The sequence below is a fragment of the Macaca mulatta genome, chromosome 2 (assembly GCF_049350105.2).
Source record: "Macaca mulatta isolate MMU2019108-1 chromosome 2, T2T-MMU8v2.0, whole genome shotgun sequence".
In the NCBI taxonomy this organism is placed as follows: domain Eukaryota; kingdom Metazoa; phylum Chordata; class Mammalia; order Primates; family Cercopithecidae; genus Macaca; species Macaca mulatta.
In genome coordinates this window covers 136,308,752-136,326,930 of record NC_133407.1, presented here as the reverse complement: position 1 = coordinate 136,326,930, position 18,179 = coordinate 136,308,752, and the positions used below count along the sequence as shown (strand labels likewise).

Below are 18,179 nucleotides of genomic sequence, written 5' to 3'. Positions count from 1 at the left end.
ATTTGCGTAGAGGGGTTTATAGTATTCTCTGATGGTAGTTTGTATTTCTGTGGGATTGGTGATGATATCCCCTTTATCATTTTTTATTGCGTCTATTTGATTCTTCTCTGTTTTCTTCTTTATTAGTCTTGCTAGCGGTCTATCAATTTTGTTGATCTTTTCAAAAAACCAGGTCCTGGATTCATTGATTTTTTTGGAGGGTTTTTTGTGTCTCTATCTCCTTCAGTTCTGCTCTGATCTTAGTTATTTCTTGCCTTCTGCTAGCTTTTGAATGTGTTTGCTCTTGCTTCTCTACTTCTTTTAATTGTGATGTTAGGCTGTCAATTTTAGATCTCTCCTGCTTTCTCTTGTGGGCATTTTAGTGCTGTAAATTTCCCTCTACACACTGCTTTAAATGTGTCCCAGAGATTCTGGTATGTTGTGTCTTTGTTCTCGTTGGTTTCAAAGAACATCTTTATTTCTGCCTTCATTTCGTTATGTACCCAGTAGTCATTCAGGAGCAGGTTGTTCAGTTTCCATGTGGTTTTGAGTGGTTTTGAGTGAGTTTCTTAATCCTGAGTTCTAGTTTGATTGCAGTGTGGTCTGAGAGACAGTTTCTTATAATTTCTGTTCTTTTACATTTGCTGAGGAGTGCTTTACTTCCAACTATGTGGTCAGTTTTGGAGTAAGTGCGACATGGTGCTGAGAAGAATGTCTATTCTATTGATTTGGGGTGGAGAGTTCTGTAGATGTTTATTAGGTCTGCTTGGCGCAGAGCTGAGTTCAAGTCCTGGATATCCTTGTTAACCTTCTGTCTTGTTGATCTGTCTAATGTTGACAGTGGGGTGTTGAAATCTCCCATTATTATTGTATGGGAATCTAAGTCTCTTTGTAGGTCTCTAAGGACTTGCTTTATGAATCTGGGTTCTCCTGTATTGGGTGCATATGTATTTAGGATAGTTAGTTCTTCTTGTTGAATTGATCCCTTTACCATTATGTAATGGCCTTCTTTGTCTCTTTTGATCTTTGTTGGTTTAAAGTCTGTTTTATCAGAGACTAGGATTGTAACTCCTGCCTTTTTTTGTTTTCCATTTGCTTGGTAGATCTTCTTCCATCCCTTTATTTTGAGCTTATGTGTGTCTCTGCACGTGAGATGTGTCTCCTGAATACAGCACACTGGTGGGTCTTGACTCTATCCAATTTGCCAGTCTGTGTCTTTTAATTGGGGCATTTAGCCCATTTACATTTAAGATTAACATTGTTATGTGTGTATTTGATCCTGTCATTATGATGTTAGCTGGTTATTTTGCTCATTAGTTGATGCAATTTCTTCCTAGCATCGAGTCTTTACAATTTGGCATGTTTTTGCAGTGGCTGGTACCGGTTGTTCTTTCCCATGTTTAGTGCTTCCTAGGAGCTCTTGTAGGGCAGGCCTGGTGGTGACAAAATCTCTCAGCATTTGCTTGTCTGTAAAGGATTTTATTTCTCCTTCACTTATGAAGCTTAGTTTGGCTGGATATGAAATTCTGGGTTGAAAATTCTGTTCTTTAAGAATGTTGCATATTGGCCCCCACTCTCTTCTGCCTTGTAGAGCTTCTGCTGAGAGATCCGCTATTAGTCTGATGGGCTTCCCTTTGTGGGTAACCCGACCTGTCTCTCTGGCTACCCTTAACATTTTTTCCTTCATTTCAACTTTGGTGAATCTGACAATTATGTGTCTTGGAGTTGCTCTTCTCAAGGAGTACCTTTGTGACGTTCTCTGTATTTCCTGAATTCGAATGTTGGCCTGCCTTGCTAGGTTGGGGAAGTTCTCCTGGATAATATCCTGCAGAGTGGTTTCCAGCTTGGTTCCATTCTCCCCGTCACTTTCAGGTACACCAATCAGACGTAAATTTGGTCTTTTCACATAGTCCCATATTTCTTGGAGGCTTTGTTTGTTTCTTTTTACTCTTTTTTCTCTAAACTTCTCTTCTTGGTTCATTTCATTTATTTGATCTTCAATCACTGATACCCTTTTCCAGTTGATCGAATCAGCTACTGAAGCTTGTGCATTTGTTATGTAGTTCTTGTGCCATGGTTTTCAGCTCCATCAGGTCATTTAAGGTCTTCTCTATGCTGTTTGTTCTAGTTAGCCATTCATCTAATGTTTTTTCAAGGTTTTTAGCTTCTTTGCGATGAGTTTGAACTTATTCCTTTAGCTTGGAGAAGTTTGATCGTCTGAAGCCTCCTTCTCTCAACTCATCAAAGTCATTCTCCGTCCAGCTTTGTTCCATTGCTGGCGAGGAGCTGCGTTCCTTTGGAGGGGGAGAGGTGCTCTGATTTTTAGAATTTTCAGCTTTTCTGCTCTGTTTTTTTTCCCATCTTTGTGGTTTTATCTACCTTTGATATTTGATAATGGTGACGTACAGATGGGATTTGGGTGTGGACATCCTTTCTGTTTGTTAGTTTTCCTTTTAACAGTCAGGACCCTAAGCTGCATGTCTGTTGGAGTTTGCTAGAGGTCCACTCCAGATCCTGTTTGCCTGGGTATCAGCAGCGGAGGCTGCAGAACAGCGAATATTGCTGAACAGCAAATGTTGCTGCCTGATCATTCCTCTGGAAGCTTCGTCTCAGAGGGGTACCCGGCCATGTGAGGTGTCAGTCTGACCCTACTGGGGGATGCCTCCCAATTAGGCTACTTGGGGGTCAGGGACCAACTTGAGGAGGCAGTCTGCCCATTCTCAGATATCAAACCCTGTGCTGGGAGAACCGCTACTCTCTTCAAAGCTGTCAGATGGGGACATTTAAGTCTGCAGAGGTTTCTGCTGCCTTTTGTTCGGCTATGCCCTGCCCCCAAAGGTGGAGTCTACAGAGGCAGGTAGGCCTCCTTGAGCTGCGGTGGGCTCCACCCAGTTCGAGCTTCCTGGTCGCTTTGTTTACCTACTCAAGCCTCAGCAGTGGCGGGTGCCCTTCCGCCAGCCTCTCTGCTGCCTTGCAGTTCGATCTCAGACTGCTTAGCTAGCAATGAGCAAGGCTCCGTGGGCGTGGGATGCTCCGAGCCAAACTCGGGGATATAATCTCCTGGTGTGCCATTTGCTGAGACTGTTGGAAAAGCGCAGTATTAGGGTCGGAGTGACCCGATTTTCCAGGTGCTGTCTGTCACAGTTTCCCTTGGCTAGGAAAAGGGAATTCCCTGACCCCTTGTGCTTCCCGGGTGAGAGATGCCTCGCCCTGCTTTGGCTTATGCTCGGTGGGCTGCACCCACTGTCCAACAAACCCCAGTGAGATGAACCTGGTACCTCAGTTGGAAATGCAGAAATCACCTGTCTTCTGTGTCACTCACGCTGGGAGCTGTAGACTGGAGCTGTTCCTATTTGGCCATCATGGAACCACCCATCATGGAACCACCCTCTTGAAGCATTTCTTTTTTTTTTTTTTTTTTGAGACGGAGTCTCGCTGTGTCGCCCAGGCTGAAGTGCAGTGGCCAGATCTCAGCTCACTGCAAGCTCCGCCTCCTGGATTTACGCCATTCTCTTGCCTCAGCCTCCCGAGTAGCTGGGACTACAGGTGCCCGCCACCGCGCCCAACTAATTTTTTGTATTTTTTGGTAGAGACGGGGTTTCACCATGTTAGCCAGGATGGTCTCGATCTCCTGACATCGTGATCTGCCCATCTCGGCCTCCCAAAGTGCTGGGATTACAGGCTTGAGGCATTGTGCCCGGCCTAGCATTTCTTAATAGTCATTCCTCATTGCTTATTATTATAGCCAAGTATTCATATTTCTCTTGCTGATAATGTTTGGTTTTCTTCTTCCCCAATAGTTTTTAAATTGTTGGCATACATTTTACATTAATAAGGTCTTAAAATCTTGCCTCTTTCTTTGGAAGGAAGCACAAGAATTTAGTCAGTGTTCTAAACATCTGTGAGATAAGAAAAGGGACAAAAATGATCTTATACCATTTGTGGTACCGTTTTAAATTGCGATAATTTTTCATTACTCTAAATTTGTGAAAGAAGATGGTATATTGATTAAACTCTTGGATTTATTGAGTGGATATTAAGACAATAAATAGTAATTGGAAGACTGGGAGCAGGATCACATGCTTCTGAGGTGGCTCTCAATTCAAAACATAGAACTTGAGAAAAAGCATTAGAATACAATTTTATGTATCCATTCTTTCATTTATGTATTTATTTGTTCAACAAATATTTGTCTGAATGAACTACATGCTAAGCAGTGTCACAGATACCAAGGACACCGTGGTGCATATGTCAAGATCTCAATCTCTGTGTTGTCCATGGGACTTCCATTGTAGTGGAGGAAGTAGACACTATTTTTATTTTGATTAAGTGCTATGAGGAAGAAGCAGATTGAAGGGTTAGAGAGAGACTCGGTATCCCACTGACTTCTCTGTTTCAACATGTCCAAAATTGAACTCATCATTTTACCTCTAAAGTCTTTGTGAATTTTCTAACTTGGTTGATGCCCCATTTTTCACTCTAGTCACCCAGATTAGAAAGCGGGGATTCATCTTTGCTTTCTCTCTTATCCCACACATTCAATCAATTCTGAAGTTGTACCATTCATCTCTGTAGTATTTTTTTTTTCCTTTTTTTTTTCCATTTCATCAATTTCTGGCCCTCATCTGTGTCTGGTTTAGTGCAGCACTCACTAACTGCCTAACTGGCATCTCTGCTGCTAGTCCGGGCTACTTCAGATCCATCAACCATGAACCATTAGTATGATGTCTTACATGCTGAAAATGAAAATCTGCTGAACCCTGTCCTTGATGCTCTTCTGCTTAAAGTACTTAACTCCTTTGTGTGTCATTGCAAGTTCTCTGTGATCTGGACCCTGCCTACTTCTGTAGCTTCACTTTTGCCACTCCCTGCTCACGTTTTACGCCTCAACAATGATGAATGTTTGCATTTCCCCACCTGTACCACACTGCTTTTCTCTCTTTTTTTTTGAGACGGAGTCTTGCTCTGTTGCCTAGGTTGTAGTGCAGTGGTGCGATCTCAGCTCACCATGGCCTCTGCCTCCCAGGTTCAAGTGATTCTCCCACCTCAGCCTCCTGAGTAGCTGAGCTTACAGGCCTGCACCACCATGCCTGGCTAACTTTTGTGTTTTTAATAGAGATAGGGTTTCACCATGTTGGCCAGGCTGGTCTCAAACTCCTGACCTCACGTGATTCACCCACCTTGGCCTCCCAAAGTGTTGTAATTACAGACATGAGCCATCACGCCCAGCCCACACTGCTTCTCATATGTTTCCTTTTATCATCGTATCCCTTTGCCATTTATTTCCCCTGACCCCACATTGCCTGAATAGTGGTTCTTATCTCTTCAGACTAGGCTCATTGTTTCTCCCATGCACTCGCCCTGTTAGACTGGCTTAGGAAGCCCACCTCAGTGCTCCCCTGTTACAGTTTATCTTGTTTTTACCACATTGTTTTATAATGTTCTGTATTTGTGTACCTGGTTCTCATTAAATTGTGGAGTCTTTAAGGGCAGGAAGTGAATTTTACAGATCTTCATCTTCCTGACGACGCACGTAGAGGGCATTCAGTGAATGCTTGTTCAATTTGTGACCTTAAAAATCTTGAAAAAAAATTGAGATCTCAAATGAAAAAACAGACAAAACTTGGAAGTAATTTATTATGAAAAGTAAAATATTAGTCACCATCAGCGCTTGTTCATGAAACTCTTAATTCATGGACAATGTCAAGCATAGACCAGCACAGTTTGGATTACTAGGACTGTGTTAGTGAAATTTTACTCAAAATAATCAAACATTTTGGAGGTGTTTTTGGTGGGGAGGGGGATGGAGGTGGTAGAAATACCATGTTTCCAAGCCAGTTTTCTTTTTCCCTTCATCGTGGTCCCTTGGGGAGGAAAACAGCATCTTTTCAGATGGGCTCCTCTACTCTTGCCTTTGGTGTCCTCCGCGCTGTGGTGTCCAAGGCCCTTTTCTCTCACTGTGCCAGTTCTTCCTGGGCAATTTTATCCTCCTCTTGATTTAACTGCTTATGACTCCCATATCTCTCTCTTGAGCATCAGACTTGTATGTCCACCTACCTATTGGACGGGATGTTTGTAAATCCTAAGAAAAGGCATGTCAGACTCAACCTATCCCAAGCAGGGGTCTTTATTTCTCACTCATATCTGCTAGCTTCCCTCCTATGTCCCTGTCTCAGTGAAGGACACTGTTGTCCACTGAGTTATGGAGGCCAGAATTCTCTGTGTCATTTTTCACTCCTTGAGCTCCTCGTTCCCTGCATCCTGAGGGTTCTGCCATCTACATGTAGGTCAGATTCATCCACTTTGCTGTGTGTCTACTGCCACTATGTTATTCTAGGCCACCATTATGTCTGCTTCTCCAGACTTTCTCCCTTTAAATCATTCTCCAGGCTGCAATAAGAGTGATGTTTCTAAACCATGCCAGTGTCATTCCCCTATGTGCAAAGCTTTTAAGTGTTTAGTTGGTAGGGATAATCTTTGAGATTTCTTAGATATGGCTTACAAGGTGGTTGCCACTATATTATTTTCAGCTTCTTTCGACTTTTTTTCCCCTTAAATGTGCCTTCTTGTTTTCTAGCCTTTGCCAACCAGTTTTTCATCACAGAATACTCTCTCCTACCCGTCTTCCTCTGGTTAACTGTTCATTGTCATTCCACCGTTGGTTTAGATATTATATCCTCCAGGGTCCTTGCCTGTCATTCTAATTTATTTTGCCCTAGAATCTTACACTGCTGTTATGTCATAGCATTTTGCTATATTGTAATTGTTTGACTCTCCCATGGGATTGTAAGTTGTGTGAGGGCCAGGACTGTCTGTGTCTTGTCAGCAGTGGAACCCTAGTGCCTAACATGGAACATGGAACGTGGCACAATGTCAATACTTTCTGTTGAATGAATGACTTATTTAGCATGTTAGTCATTGATTATTGTTTATCCATTTAAAATTCATTTCCTGGAAAAAAGCTCACGTTCTGATTTGTGGATGAGTTTATAGTAGGACCTCAATTCAAAAGAGTTCCTTCACTTTAAGGAGAAAGAGATAGCTAAGAAGAAAATAGGCTTAGCAGGATTAGTTTATGAAGCAGCTATTTTGTCTTAGTCTCACATGTCTGTGCACCTGTCAGAAATCGTTACTGACAATTCCTATTTCAAGATATTAGCTGTTCAGTTTTGTCTAATATGTACTTTATTTCCTCCTATATAAAAATGGAATATTTATTTGGTTAAGAGCTTGGAATCTGGAGTAAGAGTTAAGTAGGTCTACATCCTAGCTATGCTTTTTACTTGTTCTCTGAACTTGGCCAAGCTACAAAACTTTTCTGAGCCTCAGTTTCTACCTTTGTAAAATGATGGTATTAATAGTACCCCATGCTCATAGTGATGGTGTGAAGATTCAAGGAAATAATGGATGCAAAGCTTTTAGTGCAGTGCCTGGAACATACAAAGAACTCCGTAAGTTGTCTGTGATCTTTCTAATTTTTAAACGATTTCAGTATCTCAGTTGAAAGGGAACTTCAAGTGTCTAAGGTTGTAAAACTATCAGTTAGAAAATTCAGTGTATCAAAGCAACCAATTCCTTGAGTTTCTGGTTAACTAAAATATAAATAAAATTTTCACCATTGAGTTATACTTTGTTAATGCTTTTCCCAAGAATACCAGTTTCCAACTTTGAATGCAAGATAGAATCATTTCTAAATAAGTGTCCTCTAAGAGTGAGAGGTATATTTTGAATGTGGCTGTTATTTTTCTAGTTAAAACAGGAATGTAGAGTACAGGAAAATTAACTTTCTGTTCTCTACAAATGTTGCTTTTATCTTCTTCAGTAATTTAAGGAACTGTTAAAATTCATATCTTAATAAAATAGATTGTATCTTGGTAGAAAATATGAGTGCACATGCCAAAAATGGTGTGTGTGTGTGTGTGTGTGTGTGTGTGTGTGTGTATAGCCCCTTTTAGCGTCTTTGCGGAGATGCAGTATCCTGAATTTCCTACTCATCTGCTTGTTTTTCTTTGCTGGTTGAGTTCAAAAATTTTTTCCTTTATTGAAATTTTACTGAAGTCTGTGGTACTTGCAGACCTAGCACAAGTGCTAGATTTCATTCCAGTGTGTCTTCAGATTTGCTTCATTTCACATCATTGAATATGGGATGGGACTTCAGGGTAGGACCAGTCTTCTACGTACCTTCTATTTAAAGAGATCAGAGGTTGGACACAGTGGGTCAAGCCTGTAATCCCAGCACACTTTGGGAGGCTGTGGTGGGAGGATCACTTGAGGCTGAGAGTTTAAGACCTGTCTGGGCAAGGAAGCAAGACCCTGTTTCTATAAAAAAAATAGAAATTAGCCAGTCTCAGTAGCACGTGCCTATAGTCATAGCTGCTTGAGAGGCTGTGACAGGAGGATTGCTTGACCCCAGGAGTTTGAGGCTGCAGTGAGCTGCGATCATGCTACTGTACTCTAGCCTGAATGACAGAGTGAGACCCATCTCTTTTTAAAAAAGTTAACAACAACAACAAAAAAGATCAGAAATCTTATATATCCCTTTAATCAGATACTTACTTTTGTTTTATGATAAGTAACTTATGTTTGTGGTTGGTAACTACAAAGAAAGTAAATATAGTGTTCAGTCTTTCCTTGAAATGTACTTTGAATTAAAAATCTGTATTTCTGGTACAAATATGAGTTAAGATAAAATGTTAAAAAGTAAAAGCCAGTATAATAAGTTCTTTCAATGTGTTTTCCTAGAGCTGACTTTTTTGAAGATGAGGCGATTGAACAGATTTTGAAATATAATCCTTGGTGGATTGACAAATATTCAAAAATGAAGGCCTTTTTGGAAAAGAGTCAGGAGGAAGAAAATCATGCTGCATTAGGTAAGAAACTCAAATTCGGCTAATTTGTTTCATTTTAAAATCTCATGGTGTATGTACCACATTTACTGCCTTCCATATTATTAAGCATATAGATGTAATTGCCTTATAATGTTAAAATATGAGTTTGAATTGCTAGTTTTGGAAATGACGTCTTTGCCTCTGACTGGAACATGCCGCTAAGTAATTAGGCTTATTTGTGTTGGAAAATTCTTTTGAAGTATGTTTTCCTTTAGAATCATTGGAGTTCTTTTACAATTAATTATTTTTTAAAACCTAAATTTAGGGATATGATCACACAGGACATTTGTAGTTTCTCAATAACCTGCTTAAGAGGTATGAACATTCTTCTTTGGTAAGGACATTTGAGTATTAGTAATGGGGGGAAAAGACCCAGGTGGGAAAAGACCTAGATGGACATGTTATTACCACCTTGTCTAAGTACAGCGTTGATATATTAAGACTATACATTAGAAATATAACATTTGCAGACAGATCAAGGAAAGAACACCCATGTTTTCTGTCACACTGATTTGGCTTTTATTTACATATTAAAAATAAAATTTCAATGTTTAAATGGAAAGAATACACACATATGTACATTCTGAAGAATACTGAATGGAATATAGACTTTTTCCACCTCAAGTTCCTCTTCCCAGAAGTAATCACTATTAGTAATTTTGGGGGATATTTTAGAAATATATATTCCCACATCTAAATAGTTGCTTTTAGAAATGTCTACACATAGACTCACGTATACCCGGTTCGTACCTTGTTGTTTTCAATTTGTAGTGTGTTGCACATCTTCCATATCAGTATGTACAGATCTACTTGAAGCTTTTCATGATTACCTAGTATCCCGTTGGATTTTTTTTCATGATTGATGGATATTTGGGCTGTTTACAACTGGTGGACATTTGGGTGATTTCCTGCTTTCTGCAGTTGCAAATAATATATATAGTGACTTTCTTTGACCACTCATTCTGAAGTAGCTGCAGGGTCTCTAATGCATCACAGTTTTTTGTTTTCTGCATATCAATGCAATAACCTGTTATCTGCTATTTTTTCAGTGTCTAGTATAGTGCCTGTTATACAAAGGTACTCAATAAATATCTATAAATATTGTAATAAATATTTTTATGGTTAAGTTTTATTAAAGTTTAGGTGATTTCTACCAGATCAAAACATTGCTACTATAATATTTTAGAAAAAAGAGGATTAGCTTTAGTGCATCACAGAAGCTCATTATAGTGACTCTTGTTATAGATTTATTGTCGTTTTCAACAAATCCTGACTTTTATATTTGAGTTTAAGCAGCTTTCAGACTTCTCACGTTCTATATGTATATATAGGCACATTTTCAGGTTTAGGATTGCTAACACAATTTAGATAGTTAACTGTATATGCTAGATAGATCTGGTCATAAAGTTTGAGCAAACTTAAATCATCTAGTATATCAATTGGTTTGAGTCAGTTTCCCTAATTTTTGCACAGTATTTTAATGAGTGGTATGGGAGAAAATTGATGGTTGCGTAGTTGAGTTTTCTGTCCACCAGGGTGAGCTAGTGGCCCTAAAAATCAAGAGAAGGCATTCCCTTTGATTTAAATTCTAACTTGCTCTACTTTGATAAATTGTAGCTTATTCTCAGTCCAGTTTTCTGTGTCAGCAATGCTTTGAGTTAGTCTTCTCTGTGTAATTTTAGCAGGAGATCAAGCCACCCAGTCCTTTTAACCACCTGCCCTCCTGACCCTTCATCTGACCCATGGCTGATAGCCAGGCTGGTGCATCAGGAACAGTCATAGTCTGCAAAGCCATTATGATGATTCATTCTAAAAACCACCTTTAAAAATAGCAAGGACATGTGATCTAAGGTAGAAGAACTTGAGCTTTGTGTTGAACAGAGTGTCTCTTCTAATAATACCAAATATAAGATATAAACTCAATGTAGGCTTGGGGTTGGACTTCTTGTTCCACCACATGCTTGCGATATGATCTTGCACCTTTGGGTTGCTGTGGAAATCCTGTACCTGCCTCAGAGTTGTCCTGAGATTGAATGAAACGTTATATTTAAAATCCTGTAAATGTTAGAAATTATTATTATAGAGTAAAATCAGTCACAGGAGAGCCAGGAGTTGGTTAGTTTCTCTGTGAAATTACAATTTTTATACATTTAGAAAGCTTTAAGGGAAGGTTCCTTGTTAACAAAATTTCTCTCTCATTTAAAAAATTCTGGTTCAAATATTTGAGGCATTCAGAATTGGAGGAATAAATTGAAGTGTGTTGAGCCAGGATAAAATATGGGGGAAAAGAAATAAACCAAGAAATAAACCTCACAGTTTTCTGCTTACCTGCGGTGCCTGCTGCTGTACCTTTTCCCCTGTTCCTCTTTGTTCTTTGCCTCTCTGGCCTTCTTCCTCCTTGTGTCATAGCTGTGGGCTGTTGTCTGTTTAACACCTCCTCATCAGGTGTTGCCAGGCAGATATAACAGTGCAGGTGAGGGGTGTACCTTCGATTTGTTCTGTATCATAAAATATTAACCTAGATTGCTTTGAATTCCAGATAAGCCTTAGGTGGTGAACTTTGCTCCCTCTCTTTCTCCCTTGGTTGTAATTCTTGTCATTTTCATCACAGCCCTGAGTTACAACAGGGAGACTTTTCTCCAGCTTTGTAGTGATCCAGATTTTCCTCCCCAAAGGCTTGTAAATGGAAGTGTTAAACGCTATGCTTCCCCTGAGCTCTGGTTTCATGAGGATGAACTTACCGCATTTCCCATGTTGTCTTTCAGTGGTTAATCTGAAGCTCCAAAGTCTTGGCACGTTATTGCATGTTATGACACCACATAACATTTATAGTCAATGAACTTCCTAGCAGGGACATCCTGTTTGGCACCAGTGAGCCCTTCAGTGTTTGTAGAGATAACTGTCAGTGTCAACTTTGAAAGTTGTAGCACTGCAGGGCTACCCATTTAGGCTGAAGGTTTGAATGCAGCACAATTTTTTCTGGTTCCCTTGATCTGGTTCCAATGAATGTACAATGTAATAGACAGATGTGCATTACTCTGAGAGCATCGAGATCCTTTGTGATTTAATTGTTGACCTAGATAAGAGGGATGTTTGGGAGGGGGATTTAGAGAGGAAGGGAGGATTTAAAAATAACAAAATTAGAAAATATTTGGGAGAGAAAAGTGACTACCTTGCAGACATCTTTCCATTTTGATGAGAGTCCCTTTGCAGCCTTCAGACATATTGGTGGAGTTTTGATGTTGGGAGGTGGTCCTCGGCCATTTGCTTCAATGCTCAAGTACCAGTTTCCTCCTCAAATGTACTGAGTTCAACTGACTTTTATTTCACTGGAGATTGTTTTTAAAAGTATAATTAACCAAAACATTGTGAACTATATGGCAAAGCTGCTTTGTAGTGTAGCTAAGTCATATAAATGCTTGACAAATGTTACTCATGGTGGCAATCATCCAAGCATTGTTGGCACCGCATCTGTAGTTATTTCCAGTACTGCTGCTAGGTTAGACTTGATTGTGTGCAAACTTCCCCCAAGTTCCCCTTTGGGTGATATGATTTATAGCTCTAATAAAAAAGGCCTTAGGGAGCTCAGACTTTTGGTTTCTCTAGTGATTTCCTGGTTTGTTGTTATTGTTATTTATCATCTCTGATTTCTTTGCTTGAATTTCAGAATTTAAATGCATTTGTGTATTATTAATGAAGTAGGCCACAATGGAACTTATAAATGCTCAGTAAAAGGTGGAAGTGTTTTAGGGAAAGTCTAACAGCTCCTAGTATCCAAGAATTCAGAAGAATAATTCAAGTAGGTTTTTCTTCTGTGCACAGTTACTGAAAATGACTAATGTAGAAACACTTCCATGTGCGTAATGTAACATCAGAACCTACATTGCCTAGATCAACTTTTACAAATGATTAAGCATTGATAGGTATGATTACTTAAAAATGAAGGCATAAATATGTGGAGAGTTGACATGTTGCTAAATGGTTTCTGGGCAAACTTACTTTGTGATTGAGAATTATGTGGGAGCAGGGATCTTTATTAGTCAACTAGGATATAAAGATATTTCTCTAGTCAGATATCATGAACACCTGGCATTTTCCCATTAGCTAAATTAATGAACATCTCAAAAACCATACCTAAGGGAATACTGTCTCAAACCTTCTTGCTAAATACCAGGAGTCTTAAAATATTTTGTCAGGTATGCTTTCTTCCTGCAGTGAGTGTATTCCTTCATGCCATTTCCTTAAATCAAATTGCTTAAAGTGAACTGAGAGCTTTTATTTAAATTAAGGAATCTTCAGATGTGTCCTCCAGTGAGGCAATCAACACTCAGTTTATCTGTCTTATTGATTAAATCTAGTAAATTTTAAATTAAACCCAGTTGACCCTTGAACAAAAATGTTTGAAATGCATAGGTCTGCTTATATGGGGATTTTCTTTTGCCTCTGCCACCCCTGAGATAGGAAAACCAACCCTTCCTCTTCCTCGTTTTCCTCAGTCTACTCAATGTGAAGACCAGGATGAGGACCTTTATTTATGATGCTATACCTCCACTTAATGGATAATTTAATCTTAAAGAGACTTCATGTACAATTCAAGGATTGGGGAAACCTTAACTAAAGCTATAAATCCAGAATATTTTCTTAAAAAAAAAAAGATGGACATATTTGACTACATGAAAAATAAATGCTTCAATGGCAAAAGGTACCATAAACAAAGTCAGTAGAAACTCCCTAGTATGTATGCTTGTGTGTCTGTATATGATTACATGTCTGTAGAGATATGGTAGCTTTGGAAAGATGATTAGGGTTTATATCTATAATATACAGGATTCTTAATTTGACAAGACAAGCCATCCAATGGAAGAAAAAACTGGACAAAACACATCCGAATGGGTTACTCATAAGAGTGCAAATCCAGATTGCTTACAAACCAAGGAACTAGTGCTTAAAGTTGAGCATTTGGAGAAATACTAAGTGAAATAACAATGATAAGTCACCGTTTTAGTTCTCTTTTGCTGCATAACAGATTATCACAAGCTTCACACAGTGTACGTTCATGATCTCAGTTTCCGCGAGTCAGAAGTTGGGCCTGGCTTACCTGGGTCCACTGTGTAAGGTCTTGCAAGGCTGTAGCCAAAAATACCCATCTTATTTTTTTAAAAAACAAATGTTGGAGGCTGTGTTTCCTGGAGCTCAAGGTCTTCTTCCAGTCTCACATGATTGTTGGCAGAATTTAGTTCCTCGCAGATACAGAACTGAGGCCCCTACTTTGTTGCTGGCTGTCAGCTGGGGGCCACTCTTCGATCTTAGAGGCCCCTACAGGTCCCTGCCATATAGCCTTCTCACAGGCTCTCTCACTTCACCGTGTGACATTTCTTCAAAACTAGCAGGTGAGTCCCTGGCTTTGGTCTGCTAATAATGGAATGTAATCATGGAAATGACTGTCCCATTGCCTGGCTATATTCTGTTGGATAGATGCAAGTCACAAGCTCCATCCCCACATAGTGATATGACTCATTGGAGGTCATCTTGGAATTCTGCCTGCTCTACTCAATTTATTAACCTGGAAATGATTGTAAAAAAGCTATTACATTTCTTGCCAGGGGAAGGTGGGAGGTATGTGTAGGAAGAGGAACTTCTATTCATGACTGTGAGAAAGGAGAGTTATTGTAGCCTTTAAGTAAAGTATCTTTCTAAAACAGATACTTTTTTAACCCAGTCAATCCAGTCTCGAGAGTCTACTTTATGGAAATAAAGCCTCTAATATCCAAGGACATAGGATAAGGATATTTATTGCAGCATTATTAGCAGTGGCAGAAAGCTAGAAGCAACGTCAGTGCCCATCAGTAGGGGGAGTGGTTGGATAGAGCATGGTACGTTTTGGAATATTATACTCCTTTACAAAAATTAGTTACACACCAGTTGACTTTTAGGGATTTGCCAGAGGTATTGTTGAGTGAGAAGGGCTAGATGGAGAAAAATGACCTAGTTATTTGGGTCAAGGGAGGGCGTAGGAAGTACAAACTCCCTAGTATGTATGCTTGTGTGTCTGTATATGATTACATGTCTGTAGAGAAAACTATGGAATGGTATATACTAGATTTTTAGTGGGTGAGAGGCTGTTGACGAATATTCAGGTGGAGAGAGGGTGCCAAGCAAAAGAAGAAAAGGAAAAAGGAACCGTGTTGTAAAGAAACAGTCTCGTCCCACAAGTCTAATGTATGTGATGTGGTCATATGTAAAACTTGATTTATATGGTAGACAATATGAGATTTTAATGGATTAATTTGAATTGAAATTTAGTTTAGTTTAAATGTAACAATTTTAATTGATTAATATCTGGGAATATTCCTATTTCTTGGTATAGAACTTTCAAATGGATAATGAATATTTTCAGTGTACTTTAGCGCTTTCTGTTGTCAAAATGTGTTATCTTAATTTTAAAGTCAGTAACTGGCATTCAGACACCTTAAGTACAGAACAGTGTAGCAAAAAAGGGAGGGTTGGGAATTAAGGATTAGGTATTATTTCAAAAAATCTTTATTCAGCCCTATTAGGATTTGAGCAGACTCACAGCTCTTACTAAAACTGTGACGTCTACTTAAGTTATTTATATATCCAGAGTTAAGTAGAAATAACTTTTATTTCAGTTTCTATAATCAAAGTTCTAATTTTGACAAATCTTCCACATTGGGGGATTTACAAAAATGAATGAAACATCTAATTTTTAAATGCGTTTTCTTCTAGTGTCTTTTTCTGAAGAAGAGAAATATCAGCTACGAAAATTTGTCAATAAATCTTATCTGCTGGACAAGAAAGCCTGTCGTCAAGTGTACTACAGTTTGATTGATATCCTTCTGGCATATTGCTATGAAACCCGTGTCACGGAAGGAGAGAAGAATGTAAGTGCTTGTATGTGTGCGTGTTGCCATAGATGACTGTGCTGAGTAAACTGCATTAAAGCATCAGTCTTTCTTGTCTAGAGTAGAACTGGTGGTGATTAGTTATTCAGGGGATGCCCCCGGCAGGGTTGCGTGTGTGGGGTGGTGGTGGTGGGTACCCACATGCAATCATACATTGCTTAGTCGGTCTTTTTCAGTTTTCTCTTGGGATTAGTCTCTGCAAAATAGCAGAGTAGGGAAGTTTAAGGGAGTAAAGCTGAGAGTAGAGAGGAAGGCTACTCTGAGCCCTCATCTCTTTTAGGCCAGAGAAGTGCTCTGTCACATGACAACTTCACATTGGCCAGGGGGTAAACTACCATACCCATTTATATTCTTTCTCTCAGCCAGAAGTCAGCAGATGCAAAATATGGCATTTTACAAAATAAAGAAATCTTAGTATTTACCTGCAAGTGTCCCTCAATTCATAGAGTATGTGGATTTTTGAAAAATTATATGTAAGTCAGATTTTTTAAAACCTGAATTATATCTTTTTTTGCTATTTAAATGGATCATGTTATAAAAGTAAATCTTTTTGTAAATTATTTCTTAATCTTTTAAAAAATAATATAGACTTTATTGTATTTCTTCTTAAACCATATTTGATATTGTAAACTTCCTTTTCACCTATACCATTGATTGTATATTTAAAAAGGCTGGAAACCAAAAAAAACAGCCTTTCTAGTTAGTGTGGTGCTGCAGCTGTTTATAATTGTCCTCGCTCTAAAGGTTATTTTTGATCTGAGCATAACTTTCCTTTTTTGAATTACACAAATAATTCATATTGTAAAGGAAAATATACAAACGAAGGAAATAATTAAGATTTCCTGTAATTTTAGTCATCAGAAATAACCGTTGTTACGTAGCGATGTATCTATTTCCAGTCTTCTTTCAGTGTGCACATGTGTCTATATTGTGTGTATTTACCTTGGGTCCTAACGTATATACTATTTAACCTGCTTTTTTCACTCAACATTATGGCACTAGGATGGTATTAGAGTTAGAATTTTCTGTGTACCAATTTTTTTGTTGTCATGATTCTGAAAATTTCTAGGGTGACTCTTGACGTTTGTGTCTGACTCCAAGATGACTATTAATTGAGTGTGCTAAGGCTACTTAATATATCTGAAAATACTTTTGGTTTTCACTCATCTTTTAAAGATACTGTAAATGGAGAAAATGTTTTCTTTGACAAAAAATGCTTCATATTAAATCTTGAAAAGATGAGTGTTTAGGTATACTTGAAAAAATTTACCATTTTTTATTCTTGTATTTGTGTATTTAAAATCATCAAGTCTTACAACTTGAGACCTCCTCTAGAATGTGCTTATTCTCACCAGCATTCTCTGAAAGATCAAATTTTCTAGCAGCTTCTTAAGTGCCACAGGTAATACTTCAACATTATCTTTGATTCCTTTGATAGATTATTTATGGATTGTTTGGGAGGCATGTAACTTAGTTGAAAAAGGACAGAAATTGAGCAGGGATTACTTTGCTTTAACTTTTAGTTTCAAAACCCCTGGTTATTTGCTCTTGTGTTCTGGTACTTTTATCAGTAGAAAAGTTTTATTTTCAAAAATCCCAAGTAAAGTAAACAGAAACTTCCCACTGATAGTCTCTGCATCAGCAAAATAATTATTTTTCTATAGTTGTGAACACTTCTTAGTTCTCATATGTCAGTGATCCTCAGACACTGGTTGAAAAAATGGATTTCTTTGGTTTGTTTAAATGACTTTACCTTTAATGTGATGGTACTCTTTTCTCCAAAACAAATACAGGTTGAATCTGCATGGAATATCAGGAAACTGAGTCCAACACTATGCTGGTTTGAGGTATGATTTCCAGTTGCAGTTGTTTAGAGTTTGTTGTTCAGGAAGTTATTTTTGTTGTTTTTACATCATTTGGGATAATTCAAGCAATTCCTTGAATTTTTAAAAATAGAAGCTCTATTGTACAAGTTTGTTTTCCATCTTTTTAATAAAATTCTGATAATGAAACCAGGTAGAGTATTTTGGAAGTTGGGGGAGGGAAACACACTTCGGAGAGAGGATGGAGACATGGTTTGTTGGGAAAGAATGTGGGGCAGAGTGAGAGGTGTGTTTGTAAGCTGGCATGTATTTATTGGAGCTTGAAACTCAAAGATGGAAGCAAACCTAGGTGATAAGTGACCATCAGGGTCTATGCCAAGAATAAACACACACACACACACACACGAAAAATAATGTTTTTATATGTTTTATATATATATATATATATATGTATATGTAAGAAAAACTTCACCTGTTCTCAGTAAGTCTGTGAGGTAAGTGTTGCAGGTTTTACAGGTGAGGAAACTTAGATCATATAGCTTAAATCACTTAAGTCCTGCAATTCA

General features: G+C 38.5%; 1 protein-coding gene across 1 annotated transcript in view; it reads left to right on the top strand.

Moving 5' to 3' along the window:
* SHQ1 (SHQ1, H/ACA ribonucleoprotein assembly factor) overlaps window positions 1–18,179 on the top strand; it is a 107,817-nt gene that overhangs the window by 19,949 nt on the left and 69,689 nt on the right. Inside the window, exons 6-8 of the mRNA XM_001082636.5 lie at window positions 8,722–8,849; window positions 15,615–15,769; window positions 17,584–17,637. Coding sequence (XP_001082636.2) covers window positions 8,722–8,849; window positions 15,615–15,769; window positions 17,584–17,637 — 337 coding nt within the window. The remainder of the gene's footprint in view (window positions 1–8,721; window positions 8,850–15,614; window positions 15,770–17,583; window positions 17,638–18,179) is intronic.